The 20,487-nt window shown below is 34.1% G+C and overlaps 1 protein-coding gene across 1 annotated transcript in view; it reads right to left on the bottom strand.

The window, feature by feature from the left end:
• Positions 1 to 18,327: 18,327 nt before the first annotated feature.
• Positions 18,328 to 20,487, bottom strand: part of LOC127703798 (carboxypeptidase N subunit 2-like) — a 41,398-nt gene continuing 39,238 nt past the window's right edge. The window contains exon 11 of the mRNA XM_052207875.1: positions 18,328 to 18,824. Coding sequence (XP_052063835.1) covers positions 18,775 to 18,824 — 50 coding nt within the window. The 3' untranslated portion in view covers positions 18,328 to 18,774. The remainder of the gene's footprint in view (positions 18,825 to 20,487) is intronic.

The raw sequence follows: 20,487 nt of genomic DNA, 5'->3' as shown, positions 1-20,487 counted from the left end.
ATTGCACTTCGGCGCAGACCAGCGCACTTCACGCGTGGCCATCAAACTTTATGATCTCCATTGCACCTCCGAGTCATACACACATATATATTCCAATTTCTAATAATGGTTTTTATTATTTTAATTCCCGTAGGTATTGCCCAAAGAAATAGGGTTTATTTAAGGGTTTACACATCTTCATAGCTAAAATATTTTGATACTTATATCACGAACAGATATCTATGACAAACAATTTCTTAAATTGTCAGTTATAAATTTAGATTTTTTTTTAAGAAACGTAGGTTTCAGCTACATCAGACTAAATTGGCTTTTGATGGATTGAAGGCTTATGTAAAAATAAGAAAATGTGGTATAATTGCTAGTGAGTCAACTATTCAAGAAAGTTCAAATCAAGAGGAATGCTAGCAGTTATATCTATACGACCTTCAATAATGAAAAAATACGGGAACTGTAAAGTCGGTTATTAAAGGCCCCGCCCCGACATGAAAAAAATATGAAACAATTCAATTGAGCAAACTAACGGCCTTCTTTATTTCAAAGCTACATGTATCTTGCCACAAAAAAAAGCCCCAATACATGTATATAACAGAATTGATGTTACGAAAACCACTGAACTACGTGCTTTTGACTTTGGACAGACACATAAATACACAGAATGTTGTGAATGTGTATAGGCCCTTTATTGGTCATATAGCTCTACACTCCTATCTATTTTATACATTCTTTGGCTTTCAAATATTTAGCATTGAGCGTTCCTGGTGAAAGTAAATCCAGAAAAGCGTTATAGATTCATGAACTTGCCGATGATTTATAAAGTGTTGTTTTGTGAGGGGATCAAAACGTAGGGATCGATGTTAATGTCTGTTTTATATGTGCAATAATATCGGCCTTCTAACTTTAGTGAAACTCTGCAGTTGTTCAGTGACGGATCCAGGGGAGGGTTCAGGGGGTTGGAACCCCCCTTTTTTTGGACGATCAATGCACTTGAATGGGGACATATAGTTGGAACCCCCCACCCCCTTTTGCCCTGGGTTGGGAACCCCCCTTTTTAAAATGGCTGGATCCGCCCCTGTTGTTTCATGTATTTGATATGCAAATTATCACAAAACTAAAAGGATAAGATGGATGAATTAATAGTTGAGCGTCCAGTGGCATATATTATAGATTCATTATTAGGGGGAGTACAATAATTATGATATAATGATGAACATTGGCAATCATACCACAACTTCTTTTTTATAAGAACGTACATGTGTAGATTTTCGTCTTTTACTGTAAACGACAGTGTCCCCGGGAGTCAAAGCCGAAATCAAACTTGTGTAAATTTCTGAAACATACATTTCATTATTTAACCCAATGTAAAGCAAAACAAATGATACCGTTTTGAGCTATAAAACCAAGGCAACCCTTTATACTAGTCAAAAGTTGCTGGATCGTGATAGATGCATACGAAACTTGAATTAATTGTTTGTATTTTTTAATCTTTTATATCCGATAAAGATGAACACAAAATCTATCGGATAAAAACTACCGATTTTTCTATAAGATAAAATTTATCCTTATTGGAGTCAAATTTGTCATATGGATTCATAAAGGACAAAAAAATGTCCTCAGTAACGGAAAAAAAATACCCCCATGGTAAAATAATCCGTCATTCTTTAATACAAAGTACTATTGTGAATTATTTTTTCGGATACTAATCTTTTAGACATACATTAAAAACGGTGTCCTTGATATGCAACCATGAACACAATGAAAAGTGAATCTGTGAAAGTGTTCCATGTTTATTCCATTTAAATAAAGACTTGTTATGATAATACAATATATTTAACTATTTTATCAAAAAATTTAAATAAAAAAGAATATCTTAAACTCGTAAACACAATTTCAAGTTTAAAAAGTTCCTCAATTTAAAATCCTTCTTAAGGAATACGGGATATATTTGCGTAATCTTATACTTGTTTAATTAAAAAAATGCCTTCAAATACATATGTTTATTTGTATTCAATTTTCCACAAAACATATTTAGCTTATTTTAAATGAAAATAAAGAACAGAGAATAAAAACACTGTTGAAGAGAAAATACATATTCGTGTTAAATTCGCCTCAGTTTAATTTGTTAATTCAAGTTTGACATCTAAAATCTTAATCTGCAATCCACATTTACCCGACAATCTTGTATATTGTATTTTCTCAATGGAATAACCTTACCTGCACGTGACCATCAGAAACGAAGACAAAAATTATATTTGTAATGGTATTTATCAAAACTTAAATGTTTGAATATTTAGTAGAATATGAATTTGCCAAATAAGCGAAGAATTATAATCTTGCATTGTTCAACATTGGAGAAATGACTCAAGTTGAACATTAATCATGTTAATATTGATTCAATATTTTATTATAGTCTCACCACATACAAACATAAAATGAGAATCACAGAAATAAACATAAAACATTAAAACATTTGCATTGTATGTACCAATCTTAAAAAGAATAATGAGAGACTTTTAAGACACAATATATTTACTCATTTACATTTAAAATTTACAGTGTCCACCTGTACTATATGAAAATAAAACATTTTTTCTTTGAGAACTAGGAAATAAAATGCCGTTTCTTTTCAATGAAATATTGTTGATGTTTTTGGCAACCATAGCAGCAACATTGCCGTTATTAAATAAAAATATAAATTTTTCGCTATCTGATAATTAAAGGTTAAAATGTTTAGCTTAATGTATCATAATTTGTCTTAAATCTACATATAATGGGCATTTTAAAATGACATGAGGTTCATCTTCAATAGTAGAGCTACAACACATGTCATCTCGTGGACTTCTTTTCTTTCATACTTTCCAGTTTCTATTTTTAGTGGAGCTACCCCACATCTAAATTTTGCAAAAGCACTGTTGTTTTTAATTGGCGGAATATTTTTTAACAAATAACAGTTGGCCAACAGTATATTTTTAAGCCCATTTCGCTCAGTTGAATAGAAATTCCAATTTTAACTGTTCTGTCGTAGAAATGTCATCATGTTATTGTTTGTACGTAGAACATGTATCATTATATTAAAATGTGTCAGTCCAAGTCAAGATTCACTGAATGACCACGAAATGTTTACAGATGATAAATAAATTTTACACAAAAATTCATGAATCTGTATGAACGTTATGTACGATGAAGTTAATTAAGTGTTCACAAGAAAGTAAGTATGAATGTAAATTTTATTTAAAGTCGGAACATATATATACACTTTAACCGTGAGATAAAATATAAGCTTTGATGAGCTCTATAACCGACTATCATATAAAAACCGCAATGAATGAACGTTACCCGATTAGAGATGAACGTTTGACAAATGCACGTTATCTGATGTACACAGTTATACACGATTGAAGAACGCACGATACACGGTTAAGAATGAATGATTGATGAACGCACGATACACGCACGATACACGCACCATACACGATTAAGAATACACGATGCACGCACGTTACACGGAAAAAACACGGAACGATGAATGATGAGCGCACGATTGGTACACGCACGATACACGCACGATACACGCACGCAACACGCACGATACACGATGAACGCACGGAATAATGGTCAGTTTGAATTTTAGAAGGTCTGTATCAATGTGCACTGAATGCGTGATAGTCTTACTTGCATTTTGTGCAGGCTCGCCTAGATAGAGAAACGAACTTCCGTGTGGTTTCTTTGCCATGATTCGCTTTATCTTTTCCTGAGCTCCATCGCATGAACTTATTTCATTTAGAAAATTTTCATCACGGTATCTGATAGGTTTTTTAACAACCCGAGATGTTCGCCTTAACGAAGTAGGATTATCATTTTGTACTAGTAATTGAATATCTTGTTCTGTATCTATTTCATGTTGGGAACTGTCGGAATCAGAATCGGAACTAGTTGAAACTGGATTTTGCCGTGGAACTTGTACTAAATAGTTTTGGGGATCTGGTGCTCTTATATGCGCAAGTTTTAGTCGGTTAATATGAACAGGTGATTTTAATTTCCGTTTTCCGGATGGATCTTGTAATTTGATCAAGTCAGGACTAGGAATGCTGTTAACAACAAATGGTCCGTCGTAAAGTGGCTGAAATTTTCTACCCTGACCTGTTAGAGTTCTTTGTAAATATACGTAATCGCCAATCGAAAGTTTTAGTTCATTTAGTTTAAAGTTTGAGTTTTCTTCCATTTTTTCTCCTGAAGCTTTGGAATTTTGCACAATCATTTCCCATATTATTTCAAGACGATCCTTTAAATCCGAAAAAGTAATTTGCATATTGGGATGAATATCATTCAGGTTAAAATGTGCACCGAACACGGGGAATTTTGGACGTTTCCCGAAAACAATTTCAAACGGGGAAAAACCTATACTACTGTTGACTGACGAATTCATTGAAAAAGTAACCGAATGTAGCTCCGTTTCCCATGATTTTTCTTTCAAAACATGCGCAGTTAAGCGTTCATTTAGTGTCCTATGTTGTCTTTCACATGCTCCTAAACAGTGATGAGCAAAGGCAGGCGTGAACTCTTGTGTCACTTCCAAAAGTTTACAAAGTCCAGCGGTGCATTGATTGACAAATTCTGAGCCACGATCTGAAACTAAGGTTCGACACAGACCAAATTGAGTAAACATTCGATAAATTACTTCACAAACTGTCAGAGCATCATTATTTCTCAAAGGATATGCAAATATAAATTTGCTGAACATGTCGACCGCAGTGAAAACATAAGTATTTCCATTTACTGACTTTGGAAATGGACCACATAAATCGATTTGCCACACTTCGAATGGCTCAGAAGGAGTTGGAAATGCCACAATGGCTTGCTTGGTTTTGAAATTTGTAACTTTCCGAACTTGACAAAAATGACATGTTTGTACATAATCCGTTATAATTTTTCCCATCCCTGGAAAAAAGAAATGTTCCTTGGCTCTGTCAAGTGTATTGTTCATTCCGGCATGGCCACCGAGAGGCGAATCATGAACCACTTTTAATACAGAAGGTATCAGCGCTCGAGGTATAACAATTTGATAATGTGACATCATTTTGTTGCGTTTAGATTTTGCAACTCTTGAATGGAACAGTATGTCATCAATGAGCGCATAATCGTTAAATTTCAATAGCACACATCTTGCTTCCTTTTGTAAATCTGGAAGTATATCGTTTTCTAAATAGTCTATAATGGGGGACAATGACGGATCTTGCCGTTGTAACTCTTTAATGTTATTGATAGGCATAGAAATTTTAGCTAAAATTTTGTCATTAACCATTTTATCAATATCAATGTCCGTATCTGATTTTGACGATTCATGTAATATGCGCTGACGCTTTATCTTAAATTGTTTATTTGCATCTTGCGGTTCATCTGTATCGGCATCATATGGATCAGAATGTTCTGATTGTTGTTCTTCTGTTAACACATGTATAGCCTGAACTGCCTCTAAATTGTTTTGAAATAAACTTGCAAAGTTTTGACCGTTTGGTAATGTTATATGTCCAATTTTGTCCGGAACGAAAGGAAAGTACGGGTCATCTTCCACGGGACTTTCGACAATTTCTGCATGGAGATTTTCGCATCTCGACAGAGCGTCTGGAACTTCCATTTGCTCTGCTTTCTTATATACTATTTCGAAATTAAATTGTTGAAGAATAGAAAGCCAACGTTCATAAATCGCACCCTTAAATTGCTTTTGGTATAAAGGCTTCAGCGCTTGTTGGTCGCATTCCACAATAAACTGGTTTCCTCTAAGATAGTCGGAACAATCCAATATACTCACAACCATCCCTAAGAGTTCTAATTTAGTTGGCCCATACGATTGCTGCCAACGACTAAGGTTTTTAGACCCAAAACGAATAATTCGTGGTTTACAAGTTTTGTCCTCCGGATCAAGTTGGTACAACATATACCCTATTCCACGAGAAGATGTATCGACGCTCAAATGAAACTGCATATTAAATTGAGGAAAACTCAACATTTCAGAGTTGACAAGGCGATCTTTTAAATCATTAAATGCTATGTTTTGTTCCTTTCCCCATTTGAATGTTTGATTCTTTTTCAAAAGCCTAGTAAGAGGGCTAATTGTAGCACTAAAGTTCGGAATAAATTTCTTGAACCAGTTAAAAAGTCCAATAAGTCTTCTAAGTTCTTTTACATTTCGAGGTGCAGGGTACTCTTGGATTGCTTGAAGACGATCTGCAGGTGGCAATATTCCATCTTTCGAAATAAGATGACCCAAAAAAACGCATGATTGTGCCGCAAAAGAACACTTTTTCGGTCCAAGCTTCAAGCCTGCATCCCTAAAACGGCCAAGTACTTCACTTAAATCAGAAATGTGCTGATCAAAAGACACAAAACATATTAAAACATCATCTAAATAACATAAACAAGATTTGAATTTAAGTCCATGTAACACCCTGTCCATCAACAGTTGAAATGTATTGGGTGACGTTTTTAGACCCATAGGTAGTCTCAAAAATTTATAAGTTCCAAAACATGTATTAAAAGCGGTATAACGAGAAGATTCAGGTGTTATGCCCATTTGGAAAAATCCCGATGACAAGTCAATGGATGTTATTTAGTTCGGCGTCATTTCCGAAAACGATTCAGTAAGCTCCTGCAGGTTTGGTATTGTATACTTAAATTCCTGTGTTTGAGAATTCAAGTAACGAAAATCACAACAAAAACGAAAGTTCTGAGGAGCATGCTGGTCGGAAGATGTCGAACGTTTGGTTACTAAAACAATTGGACTTGTTATTGGCAAATATTCGGTCTCACTGACTGGTGAGATTATACCTTGTTTCAAAAGTTTATCTAGGTGATGTCTCAAAATCTCACGTTTGTATGGTGGTAATCGATACGGTTTCTGGTGTTTACCAGTAGCATCGGGCTTCAAATGAATCGTGTGTTCGATTAGTTTTGTATATCCCAAGTTAGGATTGTCATCGGTAACAAACAAGTCTATGTTTTTATAAAGAAGTGATGCAAGTTCAGTTTGTTGCCTTTCTGAAAGGTGATCAGACAAGGTGAATTGATCCTTTACCTGCTTTAAATGTTCATTACTACAACTATCACTACAATCTTTCAAATCAGGTGTAACACAACTATTTACAATATCAATATTCTGTACAACTGGACAACTTTGGTCAATAGGTACATAACTGTAATCAGAATTAAGCGATAAAAACTCCGCTATAGCTCTGTCTTTTGGAATAACAACGCTCAGTGCTGTTGCGTTTAAAACTTTCACAGGAACCTTGTGATTATAAGAAACTGTGACAAGAGATTTGGCTACCATTAAACCTTTTTCGAGTATGAACTTATGATTCGAACAAACACCATTTAATCCTGGCAGAACATAAGTAGGAACATGTCCCCATACAATACATTCGGAATTAGGAGGAATTGTAAGTTTCTTGTGTATTTGCACTTTGACTGACTTGAAATTAGCGGAAAAATTGCTAAAGTCAAGAATAATATTGTTACTATGCAAGTAATTAGTTCCTAAAATTAGCGGATGTGACGTAAACGGTAAAATATAAACTTCAATTGCATGTTGTTCATTGTTACACGTAACCAAGATTTTTGCTAAACCAAAAACTCTAACCTTTGAATTATCGGCAAGTCGCACTTCAGACGGAAATTGTTCAAAACTCAATTTAGATTTGTACGGAAGAGTATTATACAAAGTTTGTGAAATAACATTTATTGAACTACCAGTATCTACCAATGCTGCAATGTTTATATCTTCAAATGAAATTTGCAAATGTACAAAAGAAGTTCCATTGTTTTTATGTATGCTGGCACTAACTAAATGTTGACCGAACGACCGTGCCTGTCCCTCGGGTTTTAGCCTTTTCCCGACTGGAATTGCTGAAGGGTATTGCAAAACTGTGCAGTATGTCCTTGCTGGGAACATAACTGACATGTGGCTGATGTGTTGACAGGTCCAGTTCCTGTCCAATTACAATTGCGATGAATGTGACCTTGCCCCCGGCAACCATAGCATTCACGAGAATTTTGTGGCCGAGGCGGGTGGGTTGGTGACTGGCGGTAGTCTTGGCGGTAGTCTTGGCGTCGGTAATTTGGCGATTGATTTGAGCTGTTATTCTGTACCGTGATATTGGCCACCATAGATGTAAGCGTCTTTATTTGATCTTTAATATCGTCCATTTCACTTTTCGTGGTGGAATCAGGTCTTAGCTTAACCTCAGTCTTAATGGCTTGTGTGACATTCCCTTCTGTTCGATACCCACACGCCTCTGCCATTTTTGATGAAGTCAATGCTGCCTGTAGTGTAGTTGGATTTCCGGCACGCACGAAAAACGCCATCTTGTCAGGAAGACCATTAATAAATTTCGATAAAACCTCATGTTCTGGTTTTGATAGAATTTGTGCTTTTTCGACTAAATTACAGTAAAAATCTTCAATAGCTTGACCTGAACTTAGCCGAATATTTTGAAAAATTTCATTTGTCATCAGCATTGTTGAACTTTGACCTGCAAAATCCATATATTGTGTTTTAAACAAAGATGATAATACAGTCCAATCAGAATTGGAAGTCCTTTTGACATCATTAAACCATGTCAGCGCTGGACCTTTGAGATGCAGGTGAAATGCTGCAATTTTTCGTTTATGATCTTGCAGATCATACAGAGTTGAGTAGGACTCGAATTCAGCGAGAAATTTAGCGGCATTTTCTTGTGGATAACCCGAAAATTCCCTACACTTTACAATTTTGTCCATTGGAATAGTAGCGGGTGAATATGGTGAAGACATTAATAAAGTTGTGCTTTTAGTATATTGTAAATGAGAAATGTCCGTTCGAGGAGTAGATTTTGGAATGTTGGTTATGTTGTCAAACGAACGTGTCGGGGTCGGTAAAGATTTAAATTCGTCTTCTTGAATAGCTTGCTTCGATATAAAACTGTCTCTTAATAAATATCCAGAGAGGTCACTAGAATGTGCATTATACATGTGTTCAATGGTAGATTCAGAAATGTTTGGGATTATTTTATCGTCATCAAAAGTTACAGACTTACTCATACTCTTATTACTGTTTGATTAATATGTATTAAAAGCAATCATGAACGTAAACTCCGTCGGCCTGGCGAGACAATTCTCACCGAGAGCCTCATCTGTATACACATAAAACACATAAATTCTTCAACACTAACAATTTTTTTATTACAATAAAACATATAATTATGCGCAATCAACAACAATCAAAGCGACGATACGCAACAGCCATAATTTGGACAGCAATGATGTAGGATGAATTCCATCTAAATAAAAACCATTAAATTTGTATGAAAACCGGCTATTTCTGATTTGACTGCATTTTCTAGAATTTTGAAGATCACAGCTAAATTTTGGTGAATGTTTTCGAAGAATCAAATTTGTCTCATGGATAAAACTATTCACGGTATTGATTTGTTCTTCAAGTTTCAAATCATCATTCTGAAATCGTTCCGAATATTTGTGGCCTTGGTTTTTATTCCAACATACAATGGAATAAACAGGTATTTCTAAAAACACCAATTCAACTGTTTTATACGTAGCGACAAGTGCATAAATTCGCCTGAAGTTATTAATTGTATCATTGACCGGAGGAAGAGTCACGTGATCGGAGACTGATATGTCTATTTTTATGATTAAAATCAGTAAGGTCACAAGTTCCTAGCCACACATATAATACAATATTTTTATAGTGTCGTACAGCTTCTTCAATCTGTCCTTCTAAATAGTTATAACTGTCTCTTGTTGTTGCTCCCTTCTTGTACCAAAAGCGAACGTTAGATTCTATTGGTAAATTTCGCTGTAATTTTAAGTATTTCCCTTTACTATCGATTAAAATAATAGGTGTTTTATTAAAAGTTTGATGATGTGGAAGTTTGTTTCTAAATTTCTAAATTTCTCGATGTAGCTTAGCATTGCTCATTATCATACAACGGTTTGTCACTGCAGTCTAAAAATACATTCCTTATCTGCATGGTGAATTCGTGCAGACGATACACACACTACGCTGATTCAGCAATTTGGGTCAAATTCACACAATCAAAATGTCAGTTTAATTCGTTTATAAAGACGGAATGCAAAAAAAAATATAAAAAATGTTCATAACGTCAGCGGGAAGTATTTGAGGTCCTCCACCATTCAACGTCCTTGGGGGACTAATAAAGGACGAAATCGTTTCTAAAATCTAATTTTACTGCTCTAAATATATTTGTGTGTGACTACCTTAACATGCAGTGGGAAAGAGAGAGAGAGAAGGCATGCTAATGAAATATGATACATAGGATATAGATGATTATACTATTTACAAACATCATCCCGGAGCACCCCTGTGATTCCGGTATGATATGTACTGAACTACGTTTCCAACAACCATATACAAATCAAGTATATAACATGGTATTTGAAGCCGTTTTATTTATATGACATCACGTCTCTATTAAAATTGCCCATCATCAAGTTGGGAAACATAGGGTGAGCTACAAAAATGTCAGTTTTAATAATCACATATACTAATATACTAGTACACTGCTTACTGTTTTTTAAATTATTTTGGGGATAACGGAAGTGCTATTTATAGATAAGTTCTATATTTAATTATTTGTTACGCCCCCTATAAATATCTGACCAGTCCGGTTAATCACCCCAGACGCTATATTTATATATGCGTCTGGGTAATCGAGACTACTCAGGTACCCGTATGTTGAAAAGGAGAGAAACCGTATAGTAAAGGATAAGTCGTTCGTTTTCTCCGTAACTCTTTTGTACTTTTGTCTCAATGATAACGGCAACATTTTATGTATTTGAAGGAAGTTTCAATGGTTTTAATGTATAACTAATATTAGAATAAAAGCTCAAAGAAAAAAAGTGGGTTTTTCAGGATCTTCTCGTAGAAATATTTTCATTATCAAAAGGGTCGTATGTTTCTATTTTTCATAGTATGTGTTATCCGTTAAAAGCAGGGCATTGGTGGCCGAGTAGTCTTAAGAAGTTCATCTACTGTATCACTAGCCTGTCAACACTGAGGTTGTGGGTTTGGGTACTCTGGCTTCCGTCATCAATAAAACTGACCACCAAAACATAGACAATTGTACCAACAGTGGCGTAAAACACCAGCAATCAATCAATCAATCTTTGGATAGCTAGTGTCAAATTTTCTTAACAAGCGATTATGTTTTGCAAAAAATAAAAGAAATCTTGCTTCAATCATGCAAATTAAATTCATAATTTGAAAAAAAATATTGCCATCTGTCGTAGATTATGATTTTAATATCGAATGAGCTAATCGTGGTCAAGTGTCTGCAGTTTAATAGAAAAAACAAAGGAAATGGGGTATCCATCCATGACACAAAATCAGTACATGCACAAAAAGCAAAGGAACAGCGTTTTTATTGCTGTTCTTCATCTTAAAGTCACAGTGAGGCATTCAAAACGGAGATAAAAAAAAATCACCTCACTGCAAATTTAAAACGGCCCCTAGAACCGGTTTGATCGGAATTCTTTCCAAAATGATTCGGATAGACTTTGTAAGATATATCACCACCAAATCGGGCCCGGTCAAAAAAGAACATGCAGGAAAGTATATCAATGAATGAAGGTCAGTAACAATGATTGACCTTTGTGATCATTACCGAATATCATGGATAGTAAAACACTTTTTTTTTAATAATTAGCAAAATATCCTGGACAATATCTAGAAAATTGATAAAATGCAGAAAGAAGAAATAAAATTCCCTATTCAAGAATTTTGGATTTTGAAATATTTAATAGAACAAAATTTAACTATAATACTTCTGTTTTGTTCTTGTTATTCGCTTAAATGAAAGTTCCTAACGAACATTTGTATTCGTAATTGATGTGCGTTAATCATGTAAAAAAAAAACTTGCGTTAATTACGTAAAAGTAAAAAAATATCATAATTGTGTACGCCATACGCGTGTTTCATCTACAAAAGACTCATCAGTGACGCCCCAGTTCAAATACTACTCGGGTTATATGTTTTGTTATGTATTGTGCGTTTGCAATATTCTAACATTAAAATCCAATTCAAATGCATGGAGTGTATACTCATGCATGTACATTAAAAAATTATATACAATTTATCAAGGGTATAAACATATAAACCTATCCTATCACGCTCGGTTTAGTTTCAATAATCCCTCTCACTTTATCAATTTTATATAATCAAGAGAAACATAAAAAGCTTATTGTTGAACACCAGTGGCAAATATTTGAAGCATAAAAAATCAAATAGGTGGGCTCTGCACGAGGTATCGACCAGTATTAAGGCCCGCCTTATGGGTCATTTTTTTCTGCGACTTGAAAATTTTAGGAATGTTGTAAAGGGGAAGGAAATATACATTGCAATAGGCCACCTACGGATCCAAAAAAGAGTTGTTTTTAGTCGCTAATGAACGGACAAAGATCATTGGACTGTCCCTACTGGAGGCTTCGGATTTAACGTCACTATTTCATTCAGACCTGACTACGTTTTCCTTTATCCCGGACAGCTAAATGAGACAGCGACCCTACAACTCAAATAAACATATGTCAAAATAATGTGTCAAATATTATACATTGTATCGAGGATATGTAAGAAAGGGAAATAAACTATTTGAAATTTAATTTATATAAAAATAAGGAGATGTGGTATGCATGATTGCCAATGAAACAACCTTCCACCAAAGTTCAAATAATGTGGATGTTAGCAATTATAGGCAACCGTACACGTATGGCCTTCAACAATGAGAAAAACCCATACCGTATAATCGGCTATAAAAGGCTCCGACACAATAAATGTGAAACAGTTCAATTGAGGCCAGAATCAATTTGAGCCAATTTCAGAAAACTAACCGTCTAATTTATAACAAAACAATTTACGAAAACTAAATATGACTGACATGGATCAAAGACAACCACCGAACTACAGGCTCCTTACTTGGGATAGACACTTTAAGAATGTGGCGGGGTTAAACATGTTAGCTGGCGCAAAACCCTCCCATAACATGGGACAGTGGTGTAACAGTACAACAAAAGAACAAATAATAAAAATCAGTTGAAAAGGGCTGAACTCATCAGATCGTGACAAAGCAGAAAATCAACTTAAAAAGAACACAGACCGGAGGTGGCAGGAAATTTATACATCCCTAACAACAAATAAGACACTAAGTACAGATCTGAGAGTACCCATAGTTACTGACAGCTAGTTCAAAGCCAATAACAACTAATGAAAAAAATCATCTTTCTAAGAATAAAGTATTAATCAGTACGCATCCAATATCCAATGGTTTTAATGTTAAGATTTTATTAACAGTCATAGATAACATGATATTGATAATGGAAAATGAGAAGTGGTGTTAAATTCAATTAGACATCAATCATAAAGAAAAGAAATTACAGAACGGATTTAGACGAATAGTAATAAGCGTACAGATGTCAGATAATATACGGGAATAAAAAGGACAACATCTATCAGTTAAAACAATTGACAAAATCTAACTTGAGAAGAGAGGCGAAAGATACCTTGAAAGGATATTCAAACTCATAACTCGAAAACAAACTGATGTAACCGGAGAGCATGATTCTACTTGCAAAATCGCATGTCTCCACCGGGACTCGAACCTGGGACCTCTGTGTTACAAGGCAGCGCGTGTACCGACTGAGCTAAAGAAGTACTTCGTTAGCTCAACCGCTTACGGCTGACTAAGTATCTACTAAATTTCTAAGGGAAGCAATCCCGTCAAACTGACAATACCATGGTAAAAAGTGAAAAGACAAAAAAAAAAGCAGTACATATAACACAACATAGAAAGGAAGAAGAAAAAAAGAGGAACCCTTTGCGATGGCACCATAATTATTTTATGGTAAGCACCATTCTCGCTTCCTGTTTGTAATTTAATTCAATTCAACAGATAAGATGTTCCGTGCACACGGAAAATTTCTGCTTAATATATCAAATTTATGAATAACAAAATATAAATATATGTTAAATTGTATCTCGTCCTGAAATAATTGCCACTGGACGTTCATCAAACGATAGTCTATCATCAAATTGTATCCCCTATCTTGTAGCAAGAGCTTTGGTTTTGATCTACAGAACTTTGATATTGGTATAGAATTGTGTATACATTATTTTGATGAATTAAGAATTTATTACGAAATCAAGGTTTTAACATTCTCATGCAAAGATGATTTTAGCCGGGCTATTCTGAATTGGTTCTTTTTGTTCAAATAGCTCCCAACGTTTCTACGTATTTATTCATCTCTGGTTTTCGTATGTTGCTTTTGCGCGAACCTTTTTCTATATTTATCTAGTGTTATATTCGTTTTTAAGTCTCCGGGCACATATTTTCTTGCGCTTGTTTTTTGTTGTTTTTGTTGTTTTTGTTATTTGTATAAAAATAAGAAGATGTGGTATGATTGCCAATGAGACAATGTTTCACCATCGCCAAATGACGTAGAAGGTCAGCAACTATAGGTCATCGTACGCCCTTCAACAATGATCAAAATGCCTACCGCATATCAAGCTTTGAAAGGCCCCGAAAAGACAAATGTAAAACAAAACAAACGACCTGATTTATGAAAAAAAATACAATAAACAAAATCAAAAATGGTAAAAAGCAACGAACGACAACCACTGAACTACAGTCAGACTCCTGACTTCCCTGGTCGTTACTGGAAGCTAGTTCAAAGTCTTTGTTTGAGGTTTTTAATTTTTTAGAATAAATTGTGCCTAAACAATCGAGACTTACCTATAGAGCGGAGCATTGCTGACCAGAAATTAAAAGTTATAATTCTTATATTGTGCAATAAACTAGTATGTTGATTTTCTATATAAACTTCAATTAACTTCTTACGGATCTTAATTTTTGTCTTTCAACTTTTTATGTTGCTTTGGAATGGTTGAGTATTGCCCTCATGATTTCATATTCACAAAGTTGGATTTGTATTTTCTATTCGGCTTTTGATTTGAATGTCCTCTTTAATAGTTTTCCTAGTTTCATCTAAAAGGGCGGCCAGTTTACTGAACAAAAAAATGGCACGGGACAGGTATTCACGGACACCACTTCAAACGCGACTTTATACACATTTTTAAAAACGTCGCTGCGCGAGGAAAATGACATTCCAAGTCAACAAATTAGATCAGATTCATGAATTGCCGTGAGTATAATGTTGCAAGACTATTTCTTGAATACAGTTTTACCTATCAATGTTTTGGGTTTTTGATTACAAAGGGCACCACGTGTGAAGCAGTCTCTGCTCACTCTTCAGAAGCACCGGAGATCACCCACTGTTTTTGGGTTGGTTTAAATTGCTAACTTTCCATTTTCTATTTACTCTTTTTTTCTAGTGTCATTTTGTTTGTGTGTGTGTGTGGTTGGGGGAAGGGGGGTGTTGCGATGGCGTTTGTTACTTTTTCTTCGGATTTTGAAAGGCCAATGTCACAGTTTTTAATCGGATGGATTGCAAACAATAAAAACAATGTCAAAGGCTTATTTTCTTGGTAATTATCCTTTCTTGTTATCAAACCCACGGAAAAAGATAAGGTTCATATGACAATTTTTTTTTTAAAGATTGAAATAAAGATGAATAAATAAGCAAAACAACAAAACAAACAATGGGATCTTCCCAATTTGTTTGGTTACATTTTTGTAAAAGAATCCAAGGAAAAACTAGAATAAAATATTTAGCCAGTTTAAAACCTTTGATGTCAGAAGGCTTGAAGCCATAACTTAGCACGTTTTTCTAAAATGAATTTTTGATTAATTGTTGTTTGTTTAATGTACAGTGACAAATATTTGATGTATTTTCAGTACAAGAACAAATCATGTATTATAATACGGAGTTATTTCTGTAAAGTGGGTCGACTGAAATGAGGGGCTTGATAAAAATAAGACAGAAACTAGAAAACGAGACCGTTAGATAAGAACATTATTTGTTTATTACAATTCAATTACAGACTCCACAAAGAGGAACTGCTAGGGTTGATACTCGTGTAGAAGGCGACCTACACGAAGTACATGATTTCACGTTTCATTCATACCTGACGTGGAAGCATATTAATACATCCCGCAAAGGGCTTTACTGCAGGCTACAGAAGACTTAGACTGGTACCCGATCGTTATTGACAAGCATGAAGGCATACTGAATATTTTACTGAGGGAACCAACCTAGAGAAGACTATGTTTCCATATTTCTACAACCCGGACATTTCTTTCGGTGACACAGTACACATTTAAACATATATTTTAAAGAGAACTACTAATATTGTAACTCGCAATTTATTTTCTAGCTCATTATTGAAGATGGTATATTTCCCTATTATTTTTTTGGGGCATTTTTAATCGAAGAAATGATCCAATGTAGTTCGACTGTCATACAAGTGAGAGGTTTAGCTAGCTATAAAACCAGGTTAAATCCACAATTTCTACATACGGAAATGCCTGTACCAAGTCAGGAATATGACAGTTGTTTCCCATTCGTTTGATGTATTTATGTTTTGTTATTTTACTTTTTTCACACGTGAATGACGGAATGCTTCTTCAATCACCATTGTGGGGAATTTGTAGCGTTTTTTTTTTTAGCCATTTTCTCGTAAACTATAATAATTATAGAGACACTGTAAAGAGTACAAAATATAACTTGTATCAACATCTGCAAATTAGTCAACATAACTGACATTGTTGGTCGAATTCTTTAGGTAGTTATTGCCTTTGAATTACAATTTTTGCGATGTTTGCTATTTTCCTTAAAAACAATACAATACAGAGAGAAACTGTTAACACCAATGATCAGCACGATAAGGTAAACAAAAATTAAAACATGATCGAAATCTTACATGGGTTAAATATGTTTAGGCCTAAAGTGTCGATTTTTTTCCTCTGTGTGCCAAATTATAATGTTTAGCAAGATATGATTTACTGGTTAAATAATAAAATGAAGGGATTGTTTATTGACTTCTTATAATTGTTGTTACCACAATCCCCTCCTCTATTCCTCGAATGTGACCTATCGAATTAAACTTGTCAATGGGTTTGTATTTGCATGAGCAACATGACGGATGTTATATGTCAAGCAGGATCTGCTTTCCCTTCCGGAGCACATGAGATCACCACCGGTTTTTGGTTGGGTTCGTGTTGCTCAGTCTTTAGTTTTCTATGTTGTGCTTTGTGTACTGTTGTCTGTCTTTTCGTCGTTTTTTGTTTTTTTTTGCTATGGCATTGTCAGTTTGTTTTCGACTTATGAGTTTGAATATCCCTCTGGTATCTCTTTTTGTTTTTAGAAGTTATTGCCCTGATGAAGGTTTGTATCAAATTTTTCCGTTTTTTGCAATTATCTTTAAAATATAGCATGTAGAGAATAACTACGAGGAGCAAAAATGGTCAGTAAGATAAGATCAACAAATAAACCAGCTGGATTAAAACCAACAATTGACTCCATGTGTTATATTAAGTTTAGTCGTTTGCCCAATTAACATATGTATAGAGAGAGCGTTATCTTCCCTTACCAGATTTAAAATATAGTTCGTACAATACATTCCTGGTTTGTTTCCGACAATAGTTGTAGTTGTTTCTCTGTAATACTTGTACATGAACATGTGTTGGTGATTGACGATATACAAGTGTATTATTTTAGAACGTAGTTTATTATCAATGCCCGACTGAACCATAAAGTATGTAACAGTTCTTACCCTTAAACCTTATTTTTTCACTTTTTCATTTTTACTATTTTTTTTAAATCTATAATATATAATATAGAAAATAACGGAATTTGTAGATAGACTCTTTGCCCTTGAATTTCGAGTAAAGCCATTTTGCATGTTTAGCCTGTTTTCTTGAAGACTATAATAGTTAGGGGGGACACTTCAAAATATAATCCACAAAATTACCAAGACTGTCAATCAAACTATTCATGTTATTATAGAAGTTTTTGTCTCTAAATGATGATTTTAACAATTCAATTTCTTGCGTTTTTGGCGATTATCTAAAAAACAATTATAGAAAGAGAGAGACACTGTGAGCAGTAAATATCATCAGGAAACGAAGAACTCCATCTAAATAAATAGGCTTATAATTGTCCATCTACTCCTAAACCGCACTTGAATTATAAAACTTCCCTTGCGATTGAGTTTTGGATATTTGCTTGAACCATGTCAAAGACATTTATAAACTGTAAACAGCGAAATCGATAAGCAGCAAGATAAGATGCTATTGATATCGGTTTAATCAGAGTTCTTTGTGTTACCATTTTCAGGGTTTTTAAACAAGAGTACAAAACTACAAACAATCAAATGCACATCAACTTTTATTAAAAAAAAAAGGCAAATAAATCATTCCTATGGAATTCAATGTTACAGATACCATATCATATTCCTACAATGTATCCCCAATTAGTATGACAAATATTTTCCATATACACAAGTAAACGACATAAAGAATTTAAGCTGAATGAGAAAATATAATGTATTGAAAAGAACCAGGACACAAACCAAAACCCACTTTTTCAATTAAATATAAAAATGTAATGAGAAAATAATACATAGAAAATATATAGAAAAGATTTCAAAGGAGAGGCAATATATGAAATAGAACATCCCAAAAAGTAATATGAGAAACAGTTTTTATTTATCCCTACAGTTGTGTTTTTATGATGAAGTCCCGTGTCCCTCCGGGTGTACTTCTGAAGTCCAGTGTCCCTCCACTTTGTACTCCATACTGCTCTTCAACTCAGAAATCAATGGTGAAGTTTTCTTTTCCATTTTCTTGGGATCTTCCATTCTCCATCTAGAGCAAAAAAATAGTAGAAAAATACTTTAAAAATCCTTTATTTGTTTATGTATTGTTGTCATTGTCATGATTTTATTATTGATAATTGTATGCTTTATTTGGTTTAAACAAAAAGAATGTGTAATAAAACAATTAATAGAAATTAAAAAAGAATAAAAAGGACAATTTTGATACATGTATGATATTATCATTGCGAATTTTTATATTTTTAATGTGTAAAATTTGTATTTGATTTTTTGGGTGGCTTAATCACTGTATCTAAACTACCCCGGCGAAAAACGTTTGGACTCAATAGTATCTAATGTCCGGTACGGTGACGGACAATAAACAGACAGAGAAATGTAGAAATTCTGTTTATTTATTTGTTGTTTTAATGATATTGAAGAATATACATACACATATAACTATTTTTGATAGTGTGATGTAATATTTTCTACCACCGTTCTAGATTTATGGAGAAATAAGTAAAAATGCACATCAAAATGGTGAATTGAGTGAACCCTGCCTCGAATTTGTTTAATTTCTCTTTAAATTGAGCACATTGTACGGAAAGAAAGGTACGGAAAGAAAGATAATAACACGGAGATTTCAAGACTTTTCACTATGATCGCCTCAATATTTGCATGTCTGTGCATGGAATGAAAGAAGTGGGTCATGTCAAAATTGAAGCACCCGGTTTTGTCAATGTGTACGACCCGGTTTTGTCCTTATATTTCACAAAGCAGACCCGGTTTTGTCATAGAAAATAATGCATAATCGCATGACGAAAATTAAAATATGGCGTTCAACAGCAGTTTGAGGGATCGTTGAAAAACATTTTCTTTCAGAGGATAACTTATAACCTTTTTGAATCCGTAAACACTTGAACTCCTGCTATATTAGAACAAAGCAAATTTCAATTTTGTTTTGTATAAAAAAAAAAGAAAAATTAAAAAGAAATGAAGGTTTTGAAACGGAATTAGATTTTTTTTTATATCATCTATGTAAATTTAAGTGTTCAAACTTAATTAGGGTACGGCCTTGAAAATTTAAGGACACATTTGATATGTGATTTTTTGGGACAACAAGATGGTTATCTTAGTGTTCCGCTCTACTTAAAGGGAAGACAGTATAATCGTTTGAAAATAAATATTCTGAAACTAAACGTTCATTATAATGCAAGAGAATAAGACAAATGTATGTGCATGCAGAATCGCCCAAGAAAAGGAATTTCCATGCGGCGCAAAGGATCACAATAATAGTGCGTTAAAAATCTGTTTACCCCTCCTTGTTATAATAATACTAAGTATAAATTAGTATAAAAGTCTTAGGCCATCCGGAAATTGCAATAATGATTATTTGATTAGTAATTTATATAAATAAACGATGTTTCATCTCTCTTTTTTTTTTCTTTTTTTTTTTTTTTAGCATTAACAAATTCTTTAATGCACTAGTATCAAGTTGTTAACAACTGCCCTATATAGTACAACTATTATATATAGGTTTATCTCTTCATTGTATAATGATTATCGTACATTGACAAATGTTCTACAATTTAAGCAATTTGGTCAAGTTTAAAATTGTCAATATGCAAGGGCGGACCGAGGCCATGATTTTTGAAAGGGACGTATTCATAAACGGATTTTATACCGCCGAGCGTAGCAAGGGGAACTTTTTTTAA

The sequence above is a fragment of the Mytilus californianus genome, unplaced genomic scaffold (assembly GCF_021869535.1).
Source record: "Mytilus californianus isolate M0D057914Y unplaced genomic scaffold, xbMytCali1.0.p SCAF_51, whole genome shotgun sequence".
In the NCBI taxonomy this organism is placed as follows: Eukaryota; Metazoa; Mollusca; class Bivalvia; order Mytilida; family Mytilidae; genus Mytilus; species Mytilus californianus.
This window is presented reverse-complemented; position numbering and strand designations above follow the sequence as displayed.